Raw genomic sequence first — 23,479 nt, forward strand, 5'->3', positions numbered from 1 at the left:
TTAAATAAAGCTATTTTACGATACAACATTTTTAAATTAATTAAGAAGAAATCAAACGGATACATTTTATCGTTTTTTCCTGCTACAATTGATGATACATTTGTATTCAAGTATTGATAAGACAGCATTTCAGGAAAACAAACTACATTATTTATAAAAGGATAGCATATTTGTATGCAATAAGACTGAGAGGTATTACAAACACAGTTTGTGTAATCGCATATTAGAAAATGCTAAACATAACTTTGTGCATGGTTTCAAACTACATGCACGGGGGCTAGTTTTCATTTTTAAATTAGAGAGAAATTATGTTATCTCATTACTTTCAAATTAAAGAGTGATTATGTTAGCTCGTTATTATTGAGGCTACATAATAAAAGGAACGTTATAATTAAGGAATGTACCCACGAGGAACATTGAATTGAAGGTTCCTCGTTAATACTAATACTAATAAGGACATTCAATAAAAATAAAATTGTTCTTTGTCAAATTTAGAGCCATCAAATAGCTTGGATTTTACAGACGTTGTATCATACAAATATGCTCAAGAATACCTTAAACTTTAAAATTAACTGTTTAGCGTACATTATTTTGATCATTTAAATATTTTTGATCATTTGGCATTTGATATTCTGATATTTTTGCATTGTACCCTCTCTTAACTGCTATGTCCGAACTTAATATTTTTCAAAATATTTTTTATTTTTTATTTTTTTTTTAGAAATATTCCCTGCGGAACAGAACTATTTCAATTTTTTCATACAATGCATAGTTTTAGAGATAGGGACAGTGGTCGATATCGACCGCTTTGTCAACACAGGATTTTAAAATGGCCAAAATCGACCTCTACGGAACAAAGCAAAGTTTGTAATTTTTTCTATTAAAAGTAAATATATCTATAGTTTAACATTGAAAACAGCTTGTTTGTAGTTTGTAATTCAAATATCTTGACACACGGAGGCCTAAAAACCTCCAGCTTTACTCAGTGTTAGTCTTTTATTTACCAAAAGAACAATTCCTAAATAAATATTGAAATTTTCTTACAGTGTCTAATTAAGATGAAAAAATGAATGTCCATGGTTTTCTACCTGTTTTCTACAACTGCAAGAAAATCTAGAAATAACATTTTAAATCGGTGTTGACGATAGACTAAACCTTTAAAGAGCAGTTAAAGTAGAAGTTAGAAATAACATTCAAATGTTGAGGTTTCGTAATTTCTACAAGTAAAATGTAAATCATGAAATCGTAACATGAATGATTTATCATATTTTGATATTTTAAATAAATTAATTAGCGTAATAAACACATTTTAATATATAACAACAAAGAGTATATAATTACTAGACTTTTAGGGCGCTTCTTGACCATATTCTATTTAAGTTTTAATTGTGGCTTTATCTGTGAGCATCTTCTCTTTGTTTAATATACAGCTATGAAAAAAAATTTCATGGAAAATAATATATCTTTTTTCCGCATTTTTAAAATTCAACAAATATCAAATAGTTTAACACACATTTTTTCATTTAGAGCTTTCAAATATTCCTTCCCTTGGGTCGTGTGAGGTCCCACACAAAATTGGGTCCGATCAGTTCAGCTGTTTTACGTTTTTCGGATACAGATGGACAGACAAACTAAGAAAAAACAGACAGACAGACAAGCAAAGTATATTTATGTATATATATCTATATATGCTGAAGAATGTCAAACATAATAAAAACAGTAACCAGCACAAAACCGAATTAAATAAACAATAGAAAATGTGCTAAACATATTTTAAGAATATATTGTGGAAGACGAGACCCAGCGGCCTCCTTACAACAAAGCCAGGAACAAAGAAGAGAGCTGGAGAATTCTACACTGCATTCTCTCTAGTTCGATTCATGTGATTCCTACCGATATACCTATAGACTTGTTATCTTAGAATCAAATATATACTGAAGTTAGACTCCTTGTGTTATTTGGAGACCGACGCTACGTCCTCCATAATATATATATATTTCAATTTTTAAACTTCAGATTTTATGAAAAAAGAATTAAAACATAATGGCTCATGACGATCCTCAGTATATATATAACTGCAGGGAAATATATAGAAATAACATTTCAACATCAAGGTTTCGTGATTTATTTTCATGGTAAAATATAAATCATGAATTCGAAATACAAGCATATAATGAATAATTTGGGCCCGATATTCAGCAGTTTTGACGTTTATTGGATAAAATCAAACAGACACACACCCTGACAAGAAAAGTATATATATAGACACTCTTTACAATAAAACAAAATACTTATTTTCCATTTCACACTATTAAATCGATAAAAAAAAAACCTGAATTTTCAAAAATTTCTGGTGTGATCGCAATAAAATATGTTTTTACAATTAGACCAATAAATATGTGCTAAAGGAAGACGACATTAAACCAATCTGAGTTTTTTAATATTTTTAAAGCTAAAGGGTATTTACTAGTACTTATTATTTTATATTATTTTCTTATTTCACTTTTATGACTCCCGCTATTTAGAAATTCTTTTAAAAAATGTTAATTGCTACAAACGATATCTTGAAAACCTACTCTACTTCACTTCCCTTTCAAAGATTTGCAAGTTTTATTAAATTTTTAAACTTAAACATGAAGAAAGCAGATTGCATAATATCTTGAGAAAGCAGATTTACAAAACACAGCGAGAAATACTTGAAATACACTTTTACTTAAATTTTGACAGTTTGAACGTTTTATAATCTTGAACAGAGTGTCTTATAGTGATCAATAAGCATAACTGATATCAAAGTGTAGGAACTTATCTGAATAGTGTAGTACAGCCTTTTTTAATCTTCTGTACATACGATAACATATATTTAACAAGAAACAAAACAAGTAAGTATAAATAACTTTAGTAGTTTAAACAGGGGCATGCGAGAGGGGGAGCTCTTTTAATATTAAATTTGCTCGCATTTCCCTTCCTCAGGCAATCTACATTCTACATTGCATTGCATTGCACTCACCCAAACTAAAAGATTAAGAAAAGAAATAAAATATATTCTGATTCACAACAATACCCTTCAAAGCTTTGTCTGATCAAGTATTGCATTAAATATCCATGTTTTCCATTTTGAAAACTAATTATTTTTATTTTTGGTTTCTTTACAAAAGTGACTCGTGCATTTCTTGCTTCAAAAATGATGGAGAAATATAGGGTTTCAAAGGTACATCGGATATGCCACTCTATAAATGGAGGGTCACTTGAAATTACGCATGTATTCCATTTAAGTATAATTACATCATATAAAAAAAATACTTTAAAATCTCATTTTTGCCCTTAACTAAAAATTTTTTATTAAAAAAGCTTTAATGAATATTGCTTTTGATTTAAATATATAATTAATATTGATCCTTTGAAAATATAGATATTTTTTAGAAACGCTTCAATCTCTATTTTTCATCCCTTGAAGCTTACACCACAATTAATATGGATTACATAAATAATTTATTAACACTTGTAATATGATTGATGATTAATAAAATGGCAAAAAGTGTATTTTTTCTTTAAGAAAAAACTAAAATTGTTTAATGTTTACATATAATGCTAACAAATTTTAAGTACGTTAACAAAGTTTTCATCAATTTTAAATATTTGCAAGTAAAATGAAATAGCAGAAGACCAAATTTTTAAGAAAGAAGCAAAAAGCCCATTCCTACCTCCTTTCCCTCCTCTCTCCACTTTCTGATTCCATTGAAATATATTTCGCCTCATTTCTACCTTAGCAAGAAATAATGCAGATTTTATTATAAAATGTATCCTTCTATCCTTCAACTAAACATCCTATGGATAAAATATAAACAGATTTTATTATAAAATGTATCCTTCTCTATCCTTCAACTTAACAACTAATGGATAAATATAAACAGATTTTATTATAAAATGTATCCTTCTATCCTTCAACTAAACAACTAATGGGTAAAATATAAACAGATTTTATTATAAAATGTATCCTTCTCTATCCTTCAACTAAACAACTAATGGGTAAAATATAAACAGATTGTATTATAAAATGTATCCTTCTATCCTTCAACTAAACAACTAATGGATAAAATATAAACATATTGTATTATAAAATGTATATCCTTCTATCCTTCAACTAAACATCCTATGGATAAAAATATAAACAGAGTTTATTATAAAATGTATCCTTCTATCCTTCAACTGAACAACTAATGAATAAATATAAACAAAATATCTATAAAAACTGTGCTGCCATTTTACAAATTTAAACAAAATTGGTGTTTCAACTGTTCAAGGGACTTTGCACATAAATTCAAGTGATTTGCGATCCAAAACTATACCCTTTATAAGATTTGTCTGCCCAACCATGCATAAGATGAATTTAAAAATTTAAATTATTTAATTCAAAATGAAATTTACACCAAAATGCACAATGCCAAATAAAGAAAGCCGCTGACACTCCTAATATGAATTTTTTTTGTGTGTAACCAGCGGAGGGAATTTTTTTTCACTGGAGGGATTTGAAAAAATGCTTTTTACAATTCAAAACTTTACGCAGGGTGATTTACATTCCACTGGAGGGATTCAGATGTCCTACTGAATCCCTCCAGTGGAATTATAAACCCCCAGGAAGAATATCTGAATCCCTCCAGTGGAGTTATAAACCCCTAAGAAGGATAATTGAATCCCTCCAGTGGAATTTTAAACCCCCAGGACGGATATCTGAATCCCTCTAGTGGAATTATAAACTCCTTGGAAGGATAACTGAATCCCTCCAGTGGAATTATAACCCCCCGGGAAGGATATCTGAATCCCTCCAGTGGAATTATAAACCCCTTGGAAGGATAACGGAATCCCTCCAGTGGAATTATAAACCCATAGGAAGGATATCTGAATCCCTCCAGTGGAGTTATAACCCCCCAGGTAGGACATCTGAATCCCTCCAGTGGAATTATAACCCCCCAGGAAGGACATCTGAATCCCTCCAGTGGAATGTAAATCACCCTGCGTAAAGTTTTAAATTGTAAAAAGCATTTTTTGAAACCCCTCCAGTGAAAATAAAATCCCTCCGGTGGTCTTTTATTTTTTGATCCTTATATTATTTGATCTAACAGAATTCATTAAAAAGTATAATGTGAAACAGTAATTAATCTATTTTTAAATTTCTCTCTCTTTAGCTCCGCCTGCATCAGTAACCTTTCTGACATTTATTAAAGTTAATTTTAACAAATTGAAACGATGCAACCCATTTCATTTCATTTGTGAAACAAGGTTTTGTATTTTTTCGTTACATATTTGAAATTCTGCTTTTAAAAATTAAATCAACGTTGCACAATTTTTTTCCAGGTTTTCATTTTGAGATCAAAGCATTTTGCGTATTAAACTATTAAAGCAAAAAAAAACTGCGTTTGAGCTTGAAACCTGTGTTAAAACTTGAAAACTGTGTTGAAACTAAAAACTGTGTTTTAACTAAAAACTGGGTTTGAACTAAAAACTGTGTTTAAACTTTAAACTGTGATTAAGCTAAAAACTGTGGTAAAAGTAAAAAACTGTGTTTAAACTTAAAATTGTGCTTAAACTAAAAACTGTGTTTAAACTTAAAACTGTGCTTTAACTAAAAACTGTGTTTAAACTTGAAACTGTGTTAAAACTAAATACTGTGTATAAATTAAAAACCGTGTTTAAACTTAAAACTGTGTATAAACTGAAAAATGTGTTTAAGCTAAAAACTGTGTTTAAAATTAAAACTGTGTTTAAACTTTGCAGTTTAAACTTGAAAATTGTGATGAATCTGAAAACTGTGTTAAACTTAAAAACTGCATTTGAACTAAATCTGTGTTGAATTTGTAAACTGTGTTTAAACTAAAAACTGTGTTTAAACTTAAAAACCGTGTTTAAACTCTAAAACTATGTTTGAACTTGGAAAATGTGTTTGAACAAAACTGTGTTTAAACTAGAAAACTAAAAACTGTGTTCAAACCTGTGTTCGAACAAAAAACTGTGGTCAAACTTTGAAACTGTGTTCGAACTAAAACTGTATTCAAACTTGGAAACTATGTTTGAACTAAAAACTGTGTTCAAACTTGAAAACTGTGTTCAAACTTGAAAACTGTGTTAGAACTAAAAACTGTGTTCAAACTAAAAACTGTTTTCGAACTAAGAACTGTGTTCAAACTTGAAAACTGTGTTAGAACTTGAAAACTGTGTTCGAACATAAAAACTGTGCTTAAACTTGAAAACTGTGTTTAAACTGGAAACGTGTGATTAAACTAAAAAACTGTTTTTGAACTAAAAAACTGTTTTTAAACTGAACACTGTCTTTAACTGAAAACAGTGTTTAAACTTTAAAACTGTTTTAAACTTGAAAAATGTGTTTAAACTAAAAATTGTGTTTGAACTTGAAACTGTGTTTGAACTTGAAAACTGTGTTTGAACTTGAAAATTGTGTTTGAACCTGAAAACTGTGTTTGAACTTGAAAACTGTGTTTTAACTTGAAAACTGTGTTTGAACTTGAAAACTGTGTTTTAATTAAAAACTGAGTTTAACTTAAAAACTGTGTTTAAACTTAAAAACTTTGGTATAAGTAAAATTGTGTTAGTACTAAAAATGTGTTTTAATTAAAAACTGATTTCGAACTTGAAAACTGTGTTAAATGTAAAACTATGATTTAATTAAAATTGTGTTTGAACTTGAAAACTGTGTTTTAATTAAAAACTGAGTTTAACTTAAAAACTGTGTTTAAACTTAAAAACTTTTAATTAAAATTGTGTTTGAACTTGAAAACTGTGTTTAAAGTAAAAGTATGTTTTAATTAAAATTGTGTTTGAACTTGGAAACTGTGTTTAAAACTTAAACTTGAAAATCTTTCATCTTTATTTAAAAACAGCTATCTAGGGGGGGGGAGGTTTCTCTGGTTATCCTTGATCCTGAATTCATTTAAAATGCAAAAAACTTTAAGATTTCAAAGATACGAGTAGAAGTGCAACATGCTGGTATCAAAAGATGCATAGAGAAAATCTTACCTTCCAGAGAGTGTATAAATTTACAGAACTCTCAGTTTTAAAGATTTTGTTGTTTTAAACGTTTGTTTTTATAAGACAACAGCTTTTAAACTAGCCCCGCTATAAATCCAATATTCACATATATCTTCCAGGAATGCAGTACACAGGTCAAGTTTAGGATAAGCCGGGTTACTTGTACGACTTTACCCGTATCTAACGACTTTACCCGTATCTAACGACTTTACCCGTATCTAACGCCTTTACCCGTATCTAACGGCTTTACCCGTATCTAACGACTTTACCCGTATCTAACGCCTTTACCCGTATCTAACGCCTTTACCCGTATCTAACGACTTTACCCGTATCTAACGACTTTACCCGTATCTAACGCCTTTACCCGTATCTAACGCCTTTACCCGTATCTAACGGCTTTTTTAAAAGATAAATCTGTAAAAGAACAATCAACATAAAATCAGTAAAAATCTATTTCTTTTATTAAATTCGAAGCCTTGCCATGGGTTGGAGAAATTCGTGTACCTTTATACTCTCTGTCTCTGTCACCACTTTTTGATACTCTTTGATTAATGTGATTTCTCACTGAAAATAAAGGAGATAAAATAATTTTAAATTATTTTGATTAAAAATCTATATTTATTTTAACTTTTTAGAATTGATGTATTAAAAGTCGCCATTTTGTTCGTACATCTGCTTTAAATCAAACGCTTGCGGATTTTTCTTATTTTATTAATGGTTTTCCAAACAAACATGTTCTAACGCTCAACTAAAGCCCACTATTTCTTCAGTCAGTGTACTGTAAACCCCACTATTTCTTCAGTCAGTGTACTGTAAATCACTGCAGTACACACTGAGAGCATAGTTGAGGGAATTCTAGATAAAATTATTCAAATTCTCAAAGAGCAGGTGAGATACCTTAAAAAGATTGGTTCAGTAGTTTTAACATTCATTGGATGTAAACATACAGATAAACAAATATTATATTTATATATATATATGAACTAGCTTGGGAACCCAGCTTTGCCAGAAAACTAAACTTTCACTAAAAAAGTCAACCTACTCAACTGAGAATTTTTAATGCTTGGAACATTCACATGGTTTTACAGAGTTCCTAATCAAAGGGTTTCTTTATAGGTAACCCAATCTTCAAATCCATAAATAAATCAGAAGCTAAGGATGATTTTTAATATTTATAGATTAAACTATTTTATTATTGATTCTCTGATAGATTGGGACTGGGAAAACTGTATCTTTGTCTAAAAAGTATAATTTATGATTTTTAATTTTTACGTTTACAGCTGATATTTGTCTAAAAAGTACCATTTATGATTTTTTATTTTTTCGTTTACAGCTAATATTTGTCTAAAAAGCATCATTTATGATTTTTAATTTTTACGTTTACAGCTGATATTTGTCTAAAAAGCATCATTTATGATTTTTAATTTTTACGTTTACAGCTGATATTTGTCTATAAAGTACCATTTATGATTTTCAATTTTTACGTTTACAGCTGATATTTGTCTAAAAGGCATCATTTATGATTTTTTATTTTTTCGTTTACAGCTGATATTTGTATAAAAAGCATCATTTATGATTTTTAATTTTGACGTTTACAGCTGATATTTGTCTAAAAAGCATCATTTATGATTTTTAATTTTTACGTTTACAGCTGATATTTGTCTAAAAAGTATTATTTATGATTTTTAATTTTTACGTTTACAGCTGATGTATTAAGAAATCAGTTTCAAAATATAAATCTTCAATCATTTGAAAATTTTACATTTTTAATCACAATCCCAATGTAAAAAGTGAGAAAAAATGTTTTTAATTTATATTTTTTTATTGGTAGCAATGTATCTTACGTTGAAATGATGAACTAAAATGAAAAACAATTGTAATTTTTGATAAAACTCTAAAAACTTTCTATTATGTTTAAATGTTGGACTCAATGTTTAAAAAATAGATTCCAAAAAATAAAGTAAAAAGGATAACGTTTAAAAATGATTAGAAGAAATCTGCTATACGTTCACAGTGTGCTGGGAAACAAATGATGAATGTAAAATGATGTAAAACATAATTGTATTATTTGCTTGATGTTGAATTAAAATGTTCCAAAAATCTATCTTTCCTTGATGTTGGACAAGAAGAAGTTTGGTATAGTTGTATTGTATTCGGGGGTGTAAAAAGAACCTTTATATTTTGTATTCAGTTCCAGTGTTTATGTTGGGTTAATTTCTATACTAAGTATGTGGGAGAGGATCTTTAGCATTCTCAAGCATGAGCACATTGTTTTAACAATAACTTATAGATGGGGTGTGGCTTCGTTACATGCACTATGTAGACGTTTGAATGCTTTGGTAGCTTTCGCTTTATTCTATTTATGAAGTTTGCCAGTTAATGTTTTAATTAAAAACTGTGTATAAAAACATATTTCTAATTAAACGCAAATGAAATTTTTGTTTGTTTGATTGTTAGCAATTTATCTTATGAATGATGAAAAACCTGCAATTTTTGATAAAATGCTAAACTCTAAAATCTTTAAAAAATTTTCTTTCATGTTTGAATGTTGGACTCAATGTTTAAAAATAGACTTCAAAAAATAAAGTAAAAAAGATTTACTCTATAAAGTTTCTCCGGCTAAGTGAATTTAGAGTGAGTAGGCTAGAATTATTTCTCCCTTTAAACTCCTATTGAAACCAGATTAAGGGCAGATTAAGAGAACGGATCGAAATTGAATCTAGGGTTAATGGTGGCTGATCTTTCAATCATCTATTCTCAAGGAATATTTAATTTCAGAAATTCAGTATGCTTCTCAGCTCTTCTCTATGTTGTTAATTTAACCTAACAAGTCAAGTCACTTAACATATAGTTAGTGTTAACCCACCAAGGGTTCATTCCCCAATGTACATATTCTCATATAAAGTTCGTTGTTTCATTAACGATCGTTAAGGACAATTCTTCGTTAACGATTGTTAACGACGACCCTCCGTTAACGTTTGTTAACATAATTGTCAATAATTTTTTTTTTCAAAAACAATCGTTTTTCTAAAGTTATCGTTTTTTTTTAAAACGACTGTTTTCATAAACGATCGTTATTTGTTTGCTAAAAGTTAAAAATGATTGAAAAACGAAACAAAAAAGATCTTTTTACGATCGTTTTCAAAAACTATTAACAACCCTATAATACAGGAGTGCCCTAGCTTGTGCAGAGGTAGGGTGAATATACAGTCTGAAAAGTATTTGCTGCAAAGGCCTTGTAGCAAAAAACTGAGAAAGATTGAATGTTTCATGAAGGTTTAGACGCAGATAAACAAAAAAGTAAATTCAAATCAAGTAATGAGGCAGTTTTTTCTGGTTATATCTAGTTATTTGTTCTACATTTATTCCAAGAGTAATATGCTTGTTTACTATGTGAGCCATGGCTGATGCAATGTTTGTACTTATATAACACTTGGAATTAGAATTTTGACGTATATTACTGTCAATATCAAACTTATGTAATTGTTTTCAGATTAACGGGATTGTTCACAAAATTAAATAGATATACAATTTCAAATAAACAAACATATATAATATTTAATAATTGAGAATGTAAACCAAGCTAGCTGAATACCCCCCTTTAAAATTAGGTAAATACAAAATTGAATTGTTTCTCGTTTTTAAAAAGCTATTCAGAAAATAGTTATTCAGAAAATAGTTATTCAGAAAATAGTTATTCAGAAAAACATTTAGCTTTTTTGAATTTTTGAGAAGTAACAAGGAATCATATGAATTTGACCTTCACCTTCTCTTTAGCTTGCACTGAAACAGTCGAGCAAGGAAAAAACACAAAAATGATTTACTTGAACAAACCTAAAAGATTTTTTACATTTTCATTTATGACTAAACGCCAGCTTAATTTTATAATTCATCACGGTAGCCTTTTAAGGTTTTTTATATACTCCTTTTTCTGTCAGAAAATTGATTATTTTAAGGTTTTATATATACACGTTTATCTGTCTGAAAACTGATTATTTTAAGGTTTTATATATACTCGTTTTTCTGTCTGAAAATTGATTATTTTAAGGTTTTATACATACACGTTTTTCTGTCTGAAAACTGATTATTTTAAGGTTTTATATATACTCGTTTTTCTGTCTGAAAATTGATTATTTTTAATTGTTGGTTTTCTCTATAATCAGTAAAGCTTAAAGGAGTACTGTTGTAAATGTGGCGTATGGCTCTTTAGAAGAAGATCCACTTAAAATCACATGTACAGTCACTTTTATGGAGTTCTCAGCATAATATCTAACACCCTTAAAAACAGTTTCATGGTGTATAATGTCTGTAAACAATGTATACCGTTCCTTTAAACGCATTTGAATGAAATATAATAACTGTCCCTTTAATCGCATATGAATGAAAGATAAGAATTAAAGAAATCCCAACAGTGTACTTCTATTGAATTAGTTTTTTGCTATTTGCTCAGTATAAACACGTGAGCTGTTCAAAATTCATCATTTCTATTCGTATTTTAACTTTGAATGGATATTTTTATTTCTATTTATATTTTAACTTTGAATAGATACTTTTATTTCTATTCGTATTTTAACTTTGAATAGATATTTTTATTTCTATTCGTATTTTAACTTTGAATAGATATTTTTATTTCTATTCGTATTTTAACTTTGAATAGATATTTTTATTTCTATTCATATTTTAACTTTGAATAGATATTTTTATTTCTATTCGTATTTTAACATTAAAAAGATATTTTTATTTCTATTCGTAGCTTAGCTTAGAATATATGTAATTATTTCAATTTGTATTTTAACTTAAAATATTTTAAGAACTTTTTTAAAAATTTCGGTTCAGCTCACATTTAATTTATTATATTGTGTGTCCAAGAAACTGCAGTACACTTTTATGTGAATAAAGAGTGTACAGTGATGACCATAAAACAGTGTAATGATTGTCGTCTTCGATTCTAAACAGTGCCCTGTTAAAACTTGTCTAATCAAGGGAGAAGACGATATTCTAATTTGGTTACTTTAAAATTCTTTTTAATTTGTGGCTTCTGTTTAAAGTCACTTGTAGATTATCTTGAAAAATAAAGATGTGACCCCTTTTTCTGATTTTTTCTTATGCCGAGAAATCTTTTTTTCATTTGTCTTGTTTTATTATTTTCAATGCAAAAAAAATCAATAAAAAAATATTTAAAAAAAAAAAATTTGGCGCATTTTTATTTTAGTTTAGATATTTTATCGGTATCCAAAGAGAATAGAATATAAATTTCTCTTTGATCTGGAACCAAAGTTTAAAGAGAAAACTTGAAAAATGAAGACAGTAACTAAAATTCCATTTCAAACGAAAAAAAAGAGAGAAACAAAAGCATGAAGAATTAACAAAAATAATTAATTCATTAAAAAATCATGGTAGATCATATTACAGAACCAATTTATACTTAAAATAAGGAAAAATCCTATTTTTTTCACAAATAATCTGACCCTCATGCAAAATCTCAAGAAAATTTCATAATAAAATAATAATAATTTTTGAATTTGATGAAAAGGTCAAGCAGGGCTTTAATTTGTCATGCTATCTCTATTGAAATAGAAGATGAGTGCAAACGTCAAAAAAGCCTAGTTTCCTACCCTCTACTATACATTTTCAGATCAAACATGTATTCAAATTATGACAAAAATACTCAGGATTGGAAAAAATGTCATTATTAATTAAATCATTGTTTCATTTTAACAATTTTATGAAGAAAAATTTATTTATACGTACAATTTTGTGGTAAAATGACAAAAAGTATATTTCAAACGTTTTTCCAATAAAAGGAGGAATGTGATAAAATAGCGGACAGAAATCATCCTATGGAAATAGGACTGATGCTGGAAAAAGAAGACGAAGATAATTCGAAGGTTATTTTTTTAATCATTAATCAAAATGTTTGATTTGTCGAAATATTTAGATAATTTCATTTTGTTTCAATTATTCACTATTGTGCAAAAAATATGTATACTATTTCTAGCAAAATGTAACCAACAAATATTAATTTTTCAACAAAAAATTATGTAAATGAAATATTATTAGTGTTTTTACATTTGAAGGGAGGGGGAAGGGTGGAATCATCTTTAAAGAGCCGTTTATACTTTTACAACATATGCATATCTGAATTTTTAAATTTCATCATTCACCTTCATTTCACTTTCAAAATAAACACGTGACACACAAGATTCACACGAGTACTCTATTTACACTTTTTTATTATAATGTAAAATAGATTATAACAGAATTAAGAAAAACTGTCACATTTAATTGTTGTTAAAATATTTGACTTCAGGTAATTGTAAACAAATAGTCTCTTTCACCAGAATCACAGATATAAGCAAAAAACCAAAAACAAAAAAAAAGAAGATTTTGTAACTGTTAAACAATGAATTTGTAAAACAGTTTGTAATACTTGTAAACCATAATTTTTGCAGTTTTATATAAATTAGCAAAGCTAGTCCAATGAAAATTGTGAAGGCCCCCTTTAATTATAGAAATAAATTGTAATGTATATATAATATATATGATGTCTAGACGGATGAAATGATGAAGAACAATGATGTAGAAGGGCTGAAAGAGGAGAAAAAAACAAAATGTTATAAAAAAATAATTGGTCTGGGGCTTATACTAACACTTATTAAGGTAAAAAACATTTTCAGGGCAAACCAAGATTTATGTATAACAATGATTTTACAATATCTATACTTTCAATAATACAATAATACAATGAAAACCACATAATTAAAAAATTTTATTCAATTTCGTTTAATATTTTTGAATTTTTTTATGGAAAAATATCAGAATAAGTTATCTAAAATAATCTAAATGCAAAGATGTTTTTAGTACATTGATTGAAAAAACCACAAAGCTTTAGAACATTTTTTTCAGAAATCGATTAAAAATGTATATTCTATGGACTATAATATCTTAAAGTTTTATAAAAATCTATTTTAAATGAAAGAATTATCACAAAAAACGTGAAAAATATTAGTTTCAAATCTGCTTACAAAAGTTGTCAAAATTAAGCTTTTTATAATTCAAACAAAACAATGTTGTTATTCAAAATGTAATTCATAATAGAGAGAACTTGAAAACACTGACTACATTTTTGAATCTTAATTTTGTAAGTTTTGGTGCAGATTTTCAAACTTTTGAGGGAAAAAAGGCAAATATATATATGCTTCACTTTCTTTCTAAAGAAAGATCATATTTCACCAACAACAAAGTTTTGCGGTTTTATATGTTACATATACATTTAACAGATATCAACGAGGTCATAGTGGACATTTAAGAGGAGAAGTTTTTAAATCAACAAATTTGATTTTATCAACAATACTTTTTGCAAATAACTTATTATGTTCTAGATTATTCTTTCTTCTCTTTCGGACTTATTGGTTAAAAAACTAGATAATGTGCATCCTATTACTCTTCTATTTTACAGGTAGATAGATAGATAAATAGATATTAACATTCAAATCAATAGTTTTGCGAGAACTTATTCCTATCCCCAATCTTATTCTGTTTAGGAGTTTAGCAATGCTATCCCTAATCTTATTCTGTTTGGGAGTTAGCAATGCTATTCCTAATATTATTCTGTTTAGGAGTTTAGCAATGCTATTCCTAATATTATTCTGTTTAGGAGTTTAGCAATGCTATCCCTAATAATATTCTTTTTAGAAGTTTATCAATGCTATTTCTAATACTATTCTGTTTAGAAGTTTATCAATGCTATTTCTAATACTATTCTGTTTAGAAGTTTAGCAATGCTATTTCTAATATTATTCTGTTTAAGAGTTTAGAATTGCTATCCCTAATAATATCTGTTTAGAAGTTTATTAATGCTATTCCTAGAATTATTCTGTTTAGGAGTTTAGCATTGCTATTCCTAAAATTATTCTGTTTAGGAGTTTAGCATTGCTATCCCTAATATTATTCTGTTTAGGAATTTAGTATTGCTATCCCTATTAATATTCTGTTTAGGAGTTTAGCAATGTTATCCCTAATATTTCCTATCTCTATTGGAACGAACAAACCTCCTTTTCCTGCCGACACCAAACCAAAGGAGAGATTTTTGTTAGTGTTAAGGTAAAATAGAACATACTAATGGTTAACCTTAATGCTTTAAGCTTGTTTTTTATTAATGTCTAAAAATAAAACTTTCCCTCCCCCTTCCCAAAAAAGAAAGTTGTGTAATTCACCCATTCCCCTTTACCAGCTATGTTTAAATTTACAACCCCTACCCCCCTCCCCTCCCCCTCCAGTGAGTGGAAAAATGAACTGTACAGTTTGCTTTAGCTGATTAAAAGTCGGCCATTAATTATCTGACTGTAGTCTCGGGATTATGATGTTGCTTAATTGTCTGACTATAGTCTCGGGATTATGATGTTGCTTAATTGTCTGACAGTATTCTCTGGATTATGATATTGCTTAATTGTCTGGTTGTAGTCTCGGGATTATGATGTTGCTTAATTGTCTGATTATAGTCTCGGGATTATGATGTTGCTTAATTGTCTGACAGTAGTCTCGGGATTATGATGTTGCTTAATTGTCTTACTGTAGTCTCGGGATTATGATATTGCTTAATTGTCTGACTATAGTCTCGGGATTATGATGTTGTTTAATTATCTGACTATAGTCTCAGGATTATGATGTTGCTTAATTGTCTGACAGTAGTCTCGGGATTATGATGTTGTTTCATTGTCTGACTATAGTTTCGGGATTATGATATTGCTTAATTGTCTGACTATAATCTAGTGATTATGATGTTGCTTAATTGTCTGACTGTAATCACGGGATTATGATGTTGCTTAATTTTCTGACAGTAGTCTCGGGATTAAGATGTTGCTTAATTGTCTGGCTGTAGTCTCGGGATTATGATATTGCTTAATTGTCTGACTGTAGTCTCGGGATTATGATATTGCTTAATTATCTGACTGTAGTCTCGGGATTATGATGTTGCTAAATTATCTGACTGTAGTCTCGGGATTATGATGTTGCTTAATTGTCTGACTATAGTCTCGGGATTATGATGTTGCTTAATTATCTGACTGTAGTCTCGGGATTATGATGTTGCTTAATTATCTGACTGTAGTCTCGGGATTATGATGTTGCTTAATTGTCTACTGTAGTCTAGTGATTATGATGTTTTTTAATTGTCTGTCTGTAGTCTAGGCTTTCAGATGGATTATGACATTACTAAAATGTCTGCAAAAATCTTACAATGAACAATGTAGGTAAACATATTTTGGTTGCAGAATTTACAGTTCCTAACTTATTATTATAGTTTAATATTAGATTTTGGAACAAATCATGAATGATCTTTTAATCCAATAATTTTTATTAGATATGACGTTTAAGAGTTTAACATATGTACTTATATATTTAACCAATTATCTCCTATCAACATTACAAAAGATATTTCCGAAAATTCAATTTACTCTCAGAGACATCTACAGGTTTTCAACTAAACTAAAATACTTAAGTCTAAGAGGGAGGGAGGAAGGCAAAGACATGGACCTTTTAAATTGACGTGGATTTAAGGACACGCTTTTAGTTCACAAAACTCTTCTTCGAGCTCCTTAACTCCTAACAATATTATTTCATAACTGTCACTTTTTAATAACCGTTTCAATTTTTTTCCATTGTTGGACAAAATACATTCCAAGAAGTGAAAGTTCATGGCAGGGAGTAAGAAATAGAAGGGAGATACAACTGACGCGGTTCGCCCTACCATATGATTATACATGCATTGCAGACGAGTACTCCATTTTTATATGAAATGTTCAGAATAGGTTATTGTATACGCAGTAAATGTACATCAGAAAAATACTTCTTATACAAAGGGAGTACTCGTCTGCAAAGCATAAATAATCATATGGTAGGGCGAACCGCGTCAGTTATATCTCCCTTCTATTTCTTACTCCCTGGTTCATGGTCGCATCTCCCTCCTTCCCTCGTTCAACCAATCATGGTTTAGCAAACACTTGTAATTCAACCAATGAGCAGAGTTGAGAGGGGTCGTACTTAGCACGTATATATGTGTTTATATATATATTACACATATATATAAAACACCCAACGTGAGATAATGTCTGGGCTTCTGTATTTCGGTCGGGAACATCAATTTCCAAATATATTTTAATAGATTCTTTTACCAGTTAAAATATTACAACTAATGTTACACAATTTTTACATTTGCAAAGAAATAGGTTTAAAATTATCCATGTAATAATTTTTTCAAAGAAGACGACATTTGAGACGGAACATTGTTTAATATTTACATTCCACAAAAAAAGTATTCAACAACATTGTTTACTGTTCGGCAGGTTCTGCAGGTTCGGCAGGTGTTTATGGAAATGTTTTTATTCGATTAAATGTAATAGAAAAAGAGTCAAATATATTAGTTAAAGGGGCTGGAAAGGATAAATGAAAGAGGGGTATAGGCTGAAACCTAGGAATTTTAGGAGCTGATCGAGAACCATGAGAGTTCTATTTGATGTTCTTGTCGCGAGAAATGATATAAAACTATACCAAATTTATAGGAAAATCTGTATTTTTGTATGAAATCAGTAGGTTTAAACGGATCATATTCAGCAAATACACAACCAATCTGAAAACGACGATATCCCAGAGGAGCCTAAGAAGTTTTCTCCTATTATTATTTGAATTTAATAATTTTTCATTTATAAAAGATATAATCATATAATTGATAATATTATTTATAGGTCCGTATAAGGTGACCAGAACTCCCACCAATAGAAGTACAGTATACTGTGGTCATGTGATACATTAAATTCAAATAATAATTGGAGCAAACCTAAGTTTCTTAAGGCTCCTCGGGGATATCGTTGTTTTCAGATTGGTTGTGTATTTGCTGAATATGATCCATTTAAACCTTCTACTTTTATACAAAACTGTATATATATAAATATATAGATTTTCGTATGAATTTGACTTTTTCTCGAGACAGGACCTTCAGATAGAACTCTCATGGGTCTCGATTTACTCCTAAAATGTTTAGGTGTCAGCCAATACTTCCTTTAATTTTCCTTTTACAGTTCCTTTAAAAGTGCCAAACTGCAGGCCTAATATTACTCCCGAGCGGTTTTTAACTTCACACTAGAATTTAAAGAGAATCATATTTCACTATTATTTAGTTTTAAACATCAAATGTTCAGATGAAAAATTCAAAGAGTACAATAAGAGTTATTTTAAAAAATTCAGTTTTTATATGTATCGGTGTTCTTTCTCAAGTTTCTGGGGGGGGGGNGGCGCTAGGGTGAATGACCCTTATGACCCCCCTCCCCCCTCCAGTACCTCAGAACTTGAACAAGATATTGCCTAGTCTGCCTGTATATATTTAAAAGGAAAATTCCTTGAGGAAATGGAATTTACCGGAATTTTTTGTTAACAAACATTTGACATAAACTGAAAAATATCATTTGACGTAAACTGAAAAATATCATTTGACATAAACTGAAAAATATCATTTGACGTGCACTGAAAAAAAATAAGTCTTTGGCCACTCACTCAAATCTATAATCCTTATATTTTTTCAGCCTGATAATGTGAACATTTGATTTTTCAAAAAAATTTAGTATTTGATCGGACGCAATTCGTAAAAATAAAATAAAAGGTCTACGACATTGGGTTGGATAAAGAGATTCTAAAATCAAAGTTTGTTGTAGGGTTTCCAACGAACGAAAATTTTCAAGAAAAAATGCCAAATTTTTCAAACATTTTTGCGATTATGAAATTTGCGAAAGAAATCTGAAACAATGAAGAATTTTTTGAGAGAAAAAAAATGTGACAATGTTGAAAATATTCCAACATTTTCACTAGCTTCTACGAATTTTTTTGAAAAACAGGTTAACGCAAAATTTTGTGAAAAAACAACCAACATTTTTTGCATTTGGGATTATGATGTTGCTTAATTGTCTGACTGTAGTCTCAGGATTATGATGTTGCTTAATTGTCTGACTGTAGTCTCAGGATTATGATGTTGCTTAATTATCTGACTGACAAAAAGTATATTTCAAACGTTTTTCCAATAAAAGGAGGAATGTGATAAAATAGCGGACAGAAATCATCCTATGGAAATAGGACTGATGCTGACGGACAAATATAGCGAGACCCCCTGTCAGGATATTGAACGTGTAACCCCACACCTTTCCGTTCTGAGCACTGACTAAAAATGGGCTTTTCAGTTGCATTTAGTCGTTATCCTCTTGATGAATGATAAGTGTCTCAAGGCACTTAAATAATACTGACTAATAGTCACAAATAGTCTTTAATATTTTGAGCTTCAGTCTATCCGGGATGCTCAATTCCATTTCAGATTCCATAATTTAAACCGGATATTTTCCATTTTCTTTTCTGTAAACCAGATATTTTCCATTTTTCTTTGTGTGAACCGGAAATTTCCAATTTTCCTTTGTGTAAACCAGATATTTTCCATTTTCCTTTGAGTAAACCGGAAATTATCCAGGATTCATGGTTTCTTGTTGTAGAGGTGTTCTTGGTTGTGTTGGAGCAATGGCTGTATTCTATGCATTACAACATATGCCTTTAGGTAAATCNAACCAGATATTTTCCATTTTCCTTTGAGTAAACCGGAAATTATCCAGGATTCATGGTTTCTTGTTGTAGAGGTGTTCTTGGTTGTGTTGGAGCAATGGCTGTATTCTATGCATTACAACATATGCCTTTAGGTAAATCATTTTAAATTTTTTTACAAGGTGGTTGGCGATAATATCAATATATGAAGACGACTTTTTTATTAAAGTTTCAATTGTTTACAAGCTTTTTTCGAACTACAAGTTTACAAGTAAGTAAAGAGAAGCTTTTTTAAATTACAACTTCTCTTTGTTTCTTTGCTTTTGTGTATACCATGCTGTTTAAAACCTTGGTATAAATCAAAATCGAAATCGGAAGTCGTCTTTATTATAAGGATATAATTACCTTCCACCGTATTAGCATGGAAACCCAGCTTTGCCTGCAAACAAATCTTTCTCTTAAAAAAAAGAATAACAAAATCGTCAACTGGCAAAAATGGCAGCTGGTAAATTTGGCAAAGTGTAAACTGACAAAATTGCCACCTGGCATGAAATTTGGCAAATAGCAAAATGGTCAACGGGCAAAATAGTCAAGTGGCAAAATGGTCAAATAGCAAAATAATATTCTGCTGTTCTATATATATATTCTTGATAAACTAGGTGATCAGAAGATGATAATATCCTGCCGTCCTGTTCTCTCCATCATTTCAGCAAGAATATTTCTGAAAGAACCCTGTGGAAAATTCGAGGTTTATTTTCTATTTTTTAATACAGTGAGAACCAGAATATAGGAGAGTTTTGTTCTTCTTTTACCTTTATTTCAGAAATGAATTGTCACCATGATCAGGACTTTTAAGTGAATATTTTTAATCTTGAATGCTTGATTTCGATATCCAATTTGGGCGGGCACTTTTGAAGGAATTGGGTTCTGATCTTCTAATATCTTGCAATTCTATGTTATAGACCCTTGATAAATAATCTAAGTTTAAAATATAAAAGGAGTACACCATCATGTTGCAATGATAATAGGGATTACAACATTTTTTTTGTACCAATTTTTGCGCAGAATTTGCATCAAACTCATTCTGCACAACTTTCACATTTTGTGCAAAACAGATTAACGGTGATTTCCGTGGAATCGCGGGAGTTTGCACGTTTTTTTTACGGAAAGATGCGGAATTTGTGAAGGAATGTGGTGTGCAAAATTTGGAATTTGCATGCAAGGTTTTTTCCTTCCGTTGAATATCCCAGTCGGTCATCCTGCCATGTACCTCTTTCCACCTTGGGTCAATTGAAATTGTGTTTACAGGCTTTTTAAAGATAAATTCTAAGGAATATATATCTGTAGATCTTGGCAACCCTCCTTATGATGAGTGGTGTGGTTCTTGTAATTCAACCAGATTTCATATTTGGAACAATGGGACTAGGTACATCTTTATTATTTGGAACAATGGCACTAGGTACACCTTTATTATTTGGAACAATGGGACTAGGTACACATTTATTATTTGGAACAATGGATCTAGGTACACCTTTATTATTTGGAACAATGGATCTAGGTACACCTTTATTATTTGGAACAATGAATGTAGGTACACCTTTCATATTTATAACAATGGATTTATGTACACCTTCCATATTTAGAACAATGGATCTAGGTACACCTTCCATATTTAGAACAATGGATCTAGGTACACCTTCCATATTTAGAACAGTGGATCTAGGTACACCTTCCATATTTATAACAATTGATCAAGATACACCTTCCATATTTATAACAATGGATCTAGGTACACCTTCCATATTTATGACAATGGATCTAGGTACACCTTCCATATTTAGAACAATGGATCTAGGTACACCTTCCATATTTATAACAATGGATCTAGGTACACCTTCCATATTTATAACAATGGATCTAGGTACACCTTCCATATTTATAACAATGGATAAAGGTCACCTTCCATATTTATAACAATGGATTTAGATACACCTTCCATATTTATAACAATGGATCTAGGTACACCTTCCAAGTTTATAACAATGGGACTAGGTACACCTTTCATATGTATAACAATGGGACTAGGTACACCTTCCATATCTATAACAATGGGACTAGGTACACCTTCCATATTTATAACAATGGATCTAGGTACAACTTCCATATTTATAACAATGAATATAGGTCACCTTCCTTATTTATAACAATGGATTTAGGTACACCTTCCATATTTATAACAATGGATCTAGGTACACCTTCCACATTTATAACAATGGATCTAGGTACACCTTCCATATTTATAACAATGGATCTAGGTACACCTTCCATATTTATAACTATGGGACTAGGTACACCTTCCATATTTATAACAATGGGACTAGGTACACCTTTCATATTTATAACAATGGGACTAGGTACAACTTCATTGAAGTACACTTTGACCCCTAGAAGTATGAGTTCGCGGACTGTACAATTCTTGGTGATTTTGCGTACATAAGCTATCTATGTTTATTTATTTATCTATAGCTTTTAAGGTAAAAAGTGTCATCACTCATCAAATAAGATCCCAAGACAATTCATAGGTCTCTGAAGTATCATGATTATTGAGGCAAATTGTACATACATCTTTTACTTTGCAATATAAAACATTTCTAATATCTTTTTTAAACTTTAAGCCTGGTTAAATATTTACTAAAAATGTCAATTTCTCAGGAGTTGAGAGAGACAGTGAATTTTTCCTTGCAGCCATTCTACTTTTGGCCAGTACTATTCTAACTGCTAATGTGTCAATAATACTCAGATACCTGAGGTAAACAAATATTTTGTTTTTAATCTGTTTTAACATTGTTATATATGCAATGCATATGTATATATTGTATAGTTATTAAAATTTCTAAACATATTAATTAAGTTGAGTAAAATTTAATCAAATTTCACGCCCTTCTTTTTTTTAATTGTGATCATTTTCTCTTTGTAAACATTGTAAAATAAAAAAAAGAATTTCGTTGATTTAAAAATTTTCGAAATTGAATTTTGTTATTGACAAATTTTTGAAAATTAGATCATCCAAAGTTTATAAACTCAGGTTTTTTAATCCCTATAGGCTTGCAGTTGCAACCAAATTTAGAAGACCTTTGATATTTCAAACTATAAATTTCGTATGATGAAAGGATTACACCTCTTTAAATTGCATTAAATTGCAAGTTATTTTGATTTAGAAAATTTGAGTTTGTGACAAAGATCCAATTCCTTTTCAAGAAATTAATTTAACAAATATTTATAATTAAGGAAGGAAAATATTGTGAGTATCATCATTTCCAGAGAACTCCAATACACCATCTTAACATTCATGGTAGTTAGCATAGTAGGTGCTTCATGTTTTTATTTTATTTTATAATATTCATGGTAGTCAGCATAGCAGGTGCTTCATGTTTTTATTTTATTATATAATATTCATGGTAGTTAGCATAGCAGGTGCTTCATGTTTTTATTTTATTTTATAATATTCATGGTAGTTAGCATAGCAGGTGCTTCATGTTTTTATTCTATTTTATAATATTCATGGTAGTTAGAATAGCAGGTGCTTCATGTTTGTATTCTATTTTTTTCCATGGCAAAATTTTGCTTTAAATTGACAGCAAGCATAGTTTTAAGTAACCATCCGTGCAGGATGACTTCCATATTTATTACGTGTATACCCTTGAAACCAATCTCATTAAAAATGTGAAAGACATAGCGTCGTTTTCATGACTCGAAAACTGTTAAATTCTGATAATTTCTTCCTTGCATCAGATAAGCAAGAATCGCAGAAGACATTTTCGCAAGGAAACCGCATACGAAAATTAAATTTTTTTTAAAATAAACT

The 23,479-nt window shown here is 29.7% G+C and overlaps 1 protein-coding gene across 2 annotated transcripts in view; it reads left to right on the forward strand.

Annotated features, from left to right (window-relative positions):
- Positions 1–2,771: 2,771 nt before the first annotated feature.
- Positions 2,772–23,479, forward strand: part of LOC111717731 (solute carrier family 35 member G1) — a 28,416-nt gene continuing 7,708 nt past the window's right edge. The window contains exons 1-11 of one of the 2 annotated variants that reach the window (XM_023493207.1): positions 2,772–2,879; positions 12,677–12,713; positions 12,846–12,929; positions 13,594–13,701; positions 14,424–14,500; positions 15,040–15,144; positions 19,569–19,630; positions 20,274–20,362; positions 20,962–21,040; positions 22,327–22,423; positions 22,903–22,982. In XM_023493207.1, coding sequence (XP_023348975.1) covers positions 12,684–12,713; positions 12,846–12,929; positions 13,594–13,701; positions 14,424–14,500; positions 15,040–15,144; positions 19,569–19,630; positions 20,274–20,362; positions 20,962–21,040; positions 22,327–22,423; positions 22,903–22,982 — 811 coding nt within the window. In that variant the 5' untranslated portion in view covers positions 2,772–2,879; positions 12,677–12,683. Of the gene's footprint in view, positions 2,880–12,676; positions 12,727–12,845; positions 12,930–13,593; positions 13,702–14,423; positions 14,501–15,039; positions 15,145–19,568; positions 19,631–20,273; positions 20,363–20,961; positions 21,041–22,326; positions 22,424–22,902; positions 22,983–23,479 lie in introns of those variants that run through there. The other variant, XM_023493214.1, reaches the window with a different exon arrangement.

This window comes from Eurytemora carolleeae, unplaced genomic scaffold, assembly GCF_000591075.1.
Source record: "Eurytemora carolleeae unplaced genomic scaffold, Eaff_2.0 scaffold187, whole genome shotgun sequence".
Classification (NCBI taxonomy): Eukaryota; Metazoa; Arthropoda; class Copepoda; order Calanoida; family Temoridae; genus Eurytemora; species Eurytemora carolleeae.